Here is an 8,516-nt window from a genome sequence, read left to right as displayed (position 1 = left end):
AGACGCCACGTTACCATTAATTAATATGAAACTACAAATTACTCAAATGAAGATTGTAACAAATAATATTTGCTTAATTTCTTATTTAAAAAAATTAGTTTATATAAAAATATTTTAGTCAAAATTTATACAGCTTTATCTAAGCTGTCTATACTCTTTCGTCTTCCTTTCCTTTTCCCCTGTCCGCGTTTTCATCCTTGTTCAGACATATATAATAATACTCATTCAATCCAAAAGCACATTCAAAGAAACATGGCACCCATCACATTTTTCTCTCTCTTTCTCCTCCTCACCGCCTCCTCCCTTCATGTCGCCTCTCAAACATCTCCTGTCGCTGATGCTCCGGCACCGGCATCCGATGACTGCAACGGTATATTCTTGCAGTATGTCTTCACATCCGGATCCAAAATCAAACCCACTTTGAAATCCAATCCATCTCTTCAACCCTACAAGTTTCAGTCTATTCTCAGCATAATTAACAACGGGCTTGACGAACTCAAGTTATGGAGGGTCTTTGTTGGGTTTCAACATGATGAGCTTTTGGTTTCTGCTTCTAATGCTGTTCTTGCTGATGGGTCTTCATTTCCTGCTTCAGTTGGTAATGGTACTGTCTTTGCTGGATTTCCGGCCTCAGATCTTAAGACTGCTGTTCAAACTGCTGGAGATACTTCACAGACGAGTGCGCAAATCAAAATTTTGGGTACCCAGTTTGGAGTTGGCTCTCCTAATGTACCAATGCCCTTGAATATCTCTTTGGAAAATGATGGCTTTAGTTGCCCTAAACCTTCTATGCAAGGTACGGATCTTCCATTTAAATTCAATTAAGATTTCTGCTTCAATCCTAAAGTAGTAGGACTGGTTATGTGAATTCTCAATTACATAGTTTGAATAATTTGCATAGGATTGATTTGTGACTAACTAAGTTTTATGCAAATTCGTTTTTCTGCTTTAGTTATCAAATTTAGGCCAAAGTTTTGGATTTTTATGCAGTACTATTTCTTTTGTGACCAAATTTAGATCTGTTGTTCATGGTCATAAGCTGGCCATTCTTATTTTTTTCCGCATGGTGCTGAAGGTTAAATTAGCATTCAAATTGGCCAAACAACAATAGTTGATATAACCTCATGAAGTTTTTTTCAATGGTGCTGTACTATTTTACTTTCAAATTAGATTTATTGGAGAATGATAAAGACGGTTATCAGACCAATAACTTTCTAGAGAATTTGGTTCATTACTATGTCAACTTGGATGGAACATTATTTCTGAATCTTGACAACTCTTAAGGAAATATATACTTTGTAAAGATTAGCAGTAATTTGGTGCTGCCTAAGCTAGAATTCCTAATGGATCTTTTACAAAATTTCTTGAATTGTTACCTGGAAATTTGGTTAACCATTGACTTTTGAAGCTTCTCCCTTGAATTGTTAATAAACAAGTGGTTTAGAATATGTATTATTTGGAAATAATACCTGCCTTAGTAATTTCTTCTTCTTTCTCTTTTTTAACTATACTTGTCACTTATCTGAATTCCCTATGCTTAACTGTTCAGGAAAGAGTGTTATGCAAGTATGCTGCACTAAAAACTCAGATTTCAAGACAAATCTGACAGTGGGTGAGAAATTTAGTCCACGCCAAGATGGGGATCTTACAATTATGTATGATATCCTAAGAACATATGATTCAAATTACTGGGCACAGGTTACCATAGCAAACCATAATCCCCTTGGCCGCCTTGACAACTGGAAGCTAAGTTGGGACTGGATGAAGGATGAGTTTATTTGGGAAATGAAAGGCGCTTATCCCTCTGTTGTTGATACTTCTGAGTGTGTTTTTGGGCCACAAGGGAAATTTTATCAAAACCTTGACTTCTCTACTGGATTGAACTGTGAGAGAAGGCCAACACTAATTGATCTGCCTCTGGAAAAGACCAATGACACAAAGTTGGGAATGATACCTTTTTGTTGCCGGAATGGGACGATCTTGCCACCTGCTATGGACCCAAGCAAGTCTGTTTCAGCATTCCAGATGAATGTCTTTAAAATGCCTCCAGATCTCAATCGCTCCTCGTTCACGCCTCCACAGAATTGGAAGATCGAAGGCAGACTGAATCCAGATTATAAATGTGGACCACCAGTACGTGTAAGCCCCACCCAAGTCCCTGATCCTAGCGGATTGTTACCTGATACAGCAGTATTTGCTAGCTGGCAAGTTGTATGCAACATCACTCAACCAAAAGGAGCTAGCCCCAGATGCTGTGTATCTTTCTCTGCTTTCTACAATGAATCTATCATTCCTTGTCCAACATGTGCCTGTGGTTGCCCTTCTAATACCGCTCGTACATGTAGTACGAAAGCTCCCGCTCTTCTCCTACCATCTCAGGCTCTTCTGGTTCCATTTGACAATAGAACCAAGATGTCCCTTGCCTGGGCTGATATTAATCATCTTCCAGTTTCAAACCCATTGCCATGTGGAGATAACTGTGGTGTAAGCATCAACTGGCATTTGTTCACAGACTATAGGGGAGGATGGTCTGCCAGGATCACCATCTTCAACTGGGAGGATGCTTCTTTTGCTGATTGGTTCACTGCAGTGGAATTGGACAAAGCAGCGCCTGGTTTTGATGCAGTGTATTCATTCAACGGAACTATGTTAGACGGGGTTAATAATACCATATTCATGCAGGGCCTTCCGGGCTTGAACTATATAGTAGCAGAAACAGATGGAGCTAATCCAGAGAAAGATCCCCGAGTACCTGGGAAACAACAATCAGTAATCTCATTCACAAAGAAGAATATCCCTGGCATCAACATTCCTGCTGGTGATGGGTTCCCAACAAAATTTTACTTCAATGGAGAAGAGTGCTCATTACCAAAGGTACTCCCAACAAGCAGTTCATGTAGAATATCTTCATTCACTGTCACTACTTCCATACTAGCAGTTTTGGTTTTCATGTTGGTGCGACAATAGCAGTGGGATGCAGCGTTTTCTCTTCATTTCATACCTGCCAATTGATTCATTCTTTAGATTTTGCAACCAGGTTTTAATGCTGGTTGACCAATCTTTCAATCAGTTTGTCAGATTATGTCAATGTGTATTCAGGGGCAAGTTTTGATTTGTAACTATTGCTTACTCTGGAATTCCTTTTCCAGACAATATTTTACTTTAACGTTAATACCTGTATAATTAGCACATAAGAAAACCTCAGTTTGTTCATCCTCCTCCCTCTATCTATCTATATCTCTCACACGCGTGTGCAAACAGTTCGTAGTCTGTATGCAGCTCAGATGAAACATGGCTTGTTTGTTTGAAATAGAAAAATCAAGTGGAATATTCACTTGGTTCAATACTTGAATTGTTAAAATTTGGGTACGTCAGTTTCGACTTTCAGTCTACCTATGTGACTCAGAGAAGGATTATGACTATTTTAAAACTCAAATAATAAAATTTAGCACACTACAAGAACCACTACAGCTACCGTTGTCGTTAATGAAAAAAATGAGTTTGATCTCTAAAGTATTGTTTAACAAACAGGGGACGTTTATGATTTTGCTCTCTACCCGTTTTATTTGGGTCTCCTACTCATGTAGGCAGATATTAACAGTAAGTGAAAGGGAAAAAATGAAGATGGTCATATTTGTATAAAACCCAACTTCGATAGACCTATACAGAATTAGCTTAGCTAATTAATACATAACATAAATCTCAGAGTTTGAGCTGCACACCTAAAAATAGAACATGAACCCGACAGACTTATCCTAATAAGTAATTCAAATGAAATCTGTACATTAAAAGATCAATCCCTGAACGTGAAAGAGAAAATACTGCATTATTGATGTTAGAACTTGACCCTCCTGTTTACGAAAATCCCTGCACCTAACGTCTGCACCCATGAAATGTGATTCTCCGAAAATCACCTACCAATACCAGCCAAAACTTTGCATGTTTGCCTTTGGCACACCATGCACTAGTATCATGCGACAGCTAAGTCTTTTCCCTTCTGTGATCTATCTGATATCCATACTTCCCATCCGACAGCTAGTCTTTTAGAGCAGAATCTAAGTTTTATAGCTGAATAGAAACTGAGACTCCCTTCATTTTGCTTCATGGAGAATTTTCAGGTGTAACAGCAACTATGTACCACTGGCGTCTTCAAATTGTGTGTAAATTGTCAGGTACATCAACTAAGCTTTGTTCACATCTTAAACTGGAAGATTGTCCAATGTGTATCCATCGAAGCCAAATTCAGTTTCCACTGGTCCAACACTTCCTTGCTGTAGCACATGCAAATAATCCAAATTAGTAACAAGAGATTATTCATGAACCTAAGAAGCTACCCTTTGTTAAGGATAACAAATTAGAACTCACCTGTTTTAGGAGGGCACTCATGAGGTCATCCTGTCCAAATTGCTCCGGGAAACTGGTACTCTGATAGTCTGTGTCGGGAAATCTTTCAGCTTTAACAGCAAGCATATTCCCACTGACAGAGTTGAGTTGTGGTCCACTCATAAGATTAGCATGTCCACTTTCTTCCCCATTGGAGTACATTGGTTTCCCAATAGGACCATTTCTGTTTTGTCCATTGTTGTGTGTTGAAGAAATCCCCTGTTGCAGTAACAATTGAGATGAGACACCCTGAGGTCCTTGTATACTTGGATGATGAGATGCGTCAAAGGTTGAACCAACATTCTGTGAACCCCAGTTCTGTGATTTTGGCTGCTGGAGTTCGTTGAAAATATCATAATTAGAAGGGAAGCCTCTAGATCCTTTGATATCAGGATTCACCTCTTCCTGAAGCATCCCTTGATTTGTCAAAGTGGACATCCCTGAACTATTACTCCCAAGAGAAAAGTTGTAGCTTTGAAACTCCTTGCTTTGATTTACCGAGAAATCTACCATTGAAGAGGCTTGGGAGACTGGATTGTACACACGTGCATCGTCAACAATATGACTCTGTGCTAGGACCGCACCAGGTATCCCTTCTGATGACAAAGATTGCTGCATGGGCAGTGGAAGCCTTGAAACATGGCTGCCATTATTAGTTCCACTTAGCATTTGAGCCCGAGGTTGTGATTGGGACATTCGCATAAGCACAGAGTTATTCTGCTGTGCCATGGGGATCACTTGCATATTCATACCCATAAAGGACTGGGAAGGGTGGTGCAAATTTGCAAGCTGCTTCGGTTCCATGGTGGTTGGAATTCCATGCAGCAAGTCGATTTGCTTATTGCTGTTATTCAGTTGTTGTTGCCCTTCTGGAAATCTCACCTGGGAATTTTCAAAGCTGAAAAGGTTTCTTTGATCTACTAGGGGCATAGATATGGCAGATTTTGTAGCAGATCTACCTAGGGCTGCTGCTTGGAAGGTAGCAAGACTTTGTGCAGGGATTTGACCAGCAGCAGCAATAGCTTGAAGATCAAGCCCATTGATGGAAGATATTGCTCCAAAGGTTGCGTCTGGACGTCCCATGAAAGAATTGTTCAGTCCGTTCTGGTGCTGCGATACACCACTCAACCTTCTGAGATACAACCGATATTTCTGCAGAAAATCATTGCCACCATTAAATGCTCTGCTAAAGAGATTAGGCAAACTTTTTTGCAAAAAAAGTACAAGACAGACTTCGGGCAATTAAACTTCTTGGGCTTGACACTGTAAAAGGGTCAGAAGTAGAAGTCTTAAATTACCTGAAGATGGCTAGCAACATTTTCTCTGGTTAGTCCAGGAACATTCATCAGTTCCAAGATTTTCTTGGGAACGGCCTCTGCATTCATATCCAACGTTGAAAGGTTTAGCGTGGACGAATACACAACAAATATGTAGATAAGTATTCATCTAGAATTCACATAAACCAAGTTGTACAGTAAAAGACAGCACAAAAATATTATATGAACAAGATTAAATAGTGAGAGACTATAAAAAAGTTAGGACACTCGAGAATATTTTTGTTTATTTTTCTTTCCTAGTCATTTTACATTTCTTCCAATTTCATTATTTTTCCTTTCTTTTCCAACACTTCTAATCATTTTTTCCTATTATATCCAGATCTTATTTCATTGTTTCTTTCTTCTTTCCTTTAGCATATCATGCTGAGAAAATTTAATCTATAATTGATGATCTGTGGCGATTAACTCTACCATACTTTCTATTAGTTCTTGACTACTTCAACTGCAATAGCCCTTCAAAGTAAGGTACAAATTTTATCTGATATAATAATTGGACTAACAATAAATAGAATAATATCAACCTTTTGTTAACACTTGATAAATTTGATATGACAGAGTAAGTGACATCTGAACAATCCAAAATTAACCTGGCTAAGCCCTAAATTTCATTTAGTTCATGCTTTAGTTTATACTACTTAAGCTATCATGCAAGTGTTTTTAACGACAACGACCACATTCACCCAATTTCAGACATTACCCTCAACTACTTTAATAAGCTGTTCAAACTTGCTCTTTCTAATCTCCTCAAAGGAACTGTCAGTTGAAATTGAATGGAGGAAGTAATCATGTGAACAAAGGGGCGGGGTGGAGTAGTCGGACATTTTGCCTTTGTTCACATGATTACTTCCTCCATTCAATTTCAACTGACAATTCCTTTGCTGAGATTAAAAAGAGGAAGTTTGAACATAATACAAACAGAGAAAACTAAGCCTCAACTTCAAGATAGTTGGAGTTGGCAAACAGAGAGATGCAGAATGCATCTCCGAATTGGCCTTCACTGTCCACCCAAGGCTTGGGGAAAGAAGAGAGACAAAATTTAGGTTAGGCTAATGAATAATTCAAGTGAAACGAACCATTGTAAGGTCACAGATCACTGTTCTGTTCCCACTGGCAGAAACCAAACAATACAAAAACTGGGAATCTTTACAACAAGTGGGAAATATGTTAAGAGATTACAAGACAAGTACCCCCGAAAAACGAGGTAAATGGCATGTGTAAATAAACAATTAACATCCAGAACATACGGAGGAACAAGGGAATAGGTTAACAAGATAAAAAGGTGAAACATATAGCAAAAAAACAGAAGAGAGAAAATGGTCATACTGTCGATTCCAAGTTGATGCACAGCTTGTACAAATTGCTGATGAAGCTCCACAGACCAAACAACACGTGGCTTCTTTAGTGAGGATGTATCTTCAGCTTCTTCTTCCTCTTCCTTTCTTTTCTTGGAGTTTTTCCAGTTTCCTTCATTAGCTGAAGATGAGTAATCAACATCTTCTGATGGTTTCTGCTGCCGATCTCCCTCTTCCACACTTGCTGATTGATCAAAATTATTGTCCTTCCACTCATGTTTCTTTTTACGAACAACATGTTGCCATATATTCTTTAGTGCCTCAATCCGCACCGGTTTGATTAGATAATCATATGCACCATGAGTAACTCCTTTCATAACCACATCCTTACTATCATCGGCCGACATCACTATAGCCAATCACAAAAATAATCCATCAAAATGAATACTTTTGTAAACATAAGGACATCACAAAACAGGGATACTCACTTATAACAGGCAGGTCCATCTCCAGACCAATGTGCTCAAGAAGTTTGAAACCATCCATGTCTGGCATGTGGACATCACTTATAACAATGTCAAAACCATTCTTGTTTTCCCGCAGAAATGATAGTGCAACCTCAGCCTTATTACACTTGGTGACTGCAACATACAATAACCAAAAATTATCAATTTGAAATCTCACTAAAATTACATGGAAACAGAGATCTAGAACCATTTCTAATAAATAGTCAAATACCTTCATAGTGACAGTTCCTGAGCATCTTCTCCAAGATCCTTAAACAGGTAGGGTCATCATCAACTACAAGTACTCGGAGTCCCACCGGAAACTGATCGGAAACCACATCACCGGACTTCCAAGAAGACCCACTACCAATATTCATTATTTCTCCAATTTTCAACAACTATGCATGAAAAGAAAAACCCCAAATAGTAGTAACAGTAGATATCAATCTCCACATATATAAAAAAAAAAAAAATTGTACAAAAAACGCAACAGAAAGAGATAGAAGAAAGTTGTTATACTGGAGGGAGAAAGCAACAGAAAGCGGGAATTTTTTTGGAGATTAAAAGCTCATTTATATATATTTTGTATCAAGCAACAGAAAGAGTTCAATCTCTTCTCTTGTCTTCTGTTGTCTTCTCTGTGTAAATAATTTTTCTCTACTTGCTTTTGGGGTTTATCTTACTTTTACATTATATTCTTTTAATGGTTCTTTCTTTTATTTATTTTTTATTTTCTTTCTATATTTGATAGTGGGTCTTAAAATCCAGCTCATACATGAGTTTCAGTAACCTCATGCCAGCCCCAAAATCTTATTTTCTTTTTAATATTACTAATTTACTACTATATGATTTACTTCTTTACTTTTATAAACCATCATAATTAGTGTATCCTTTGTATGTATATTTGCGTAACTGGGTAAAACACCATCATTCTTTCACACTACTGGAACACCTATTTATTCACCTATTCGTTAGTTGTGTAAGCCTCCTCGTATATT

At 38.1% G+C, this 8,516-nt stretch overlaps 2 protein-coding genes across 2 annotated transcripts; one reads left to right on the top strand and one right to left on the bottom strand.

Annotated features, from left to right (window-relative positions):
* The first annotated feature begins 205 nt into the window (after window positions 1-205).
* LOC129887332 (COBRA-like protein 7) lies at window positions 206-3,213 on the top strand. Its single transcript, XM_055962396.1, has 2 exons — window positions 206-796; window positions 1,550-3,213. The coding sequence occupies exons 1-2, from the start codon at window positions 253-255 to the stop codon at window positions 2,965-2,967; spliced, it is 1,962 nt and encodes a 653-aa protein (XP_055818371.1). The 5' UTR covers window positions 206-252; the 3' UTR covers window positions 2,968-3,213.
* A 426-nt stretch (window positions 3,214-3,639) lies between these two features.
* LOC129887331 (two-component response regulator ARR1-like) lies at window positions 3,640-8,192 on the bottom strand. The gene is made up of 6 exons (XM_055962395.1): window positions 7,751-8,192; window positions 7,501-7,653; window positions 7,044-7,421; window positions 5,682-5,758; window positions 4,366-5,535; window positions 3,640-4,271 (listed from the first exon to the last, which is right to left on the bottom strand). The coding sequence occupies exons 1-6, from the start codon at window positions 7,893-7,895 to the stop codon at window positions 4,200-4,202; spliced, it is 1,995 nt and encodes a 664-aa protein (XP_055818370.1). The 5' UTR covers window positions 7,896-8,192; the 3' UTR covers window positions 3,640-4,199.
* Window positions 8,193-8,516: the final 324 nt, after the last annotated feature.

Source organism: Solanum dulcamara, chromosome 4 (assembly GCF_947179165.1).
Source record: "Solanum dulcamara chromosome 4, daSolDulc1.2, whole genome shotgun sequence".
Taxonomy (NCBI): Eukaryota; Viridiplantae; Streptophyta; class Magnoliopsida; order Solanales; family Solanaceae; genus Solanum; species Solanum dulcamara.
This window is presented reverse-complemented; position numbering and strand designations above follow the sequence as displayed.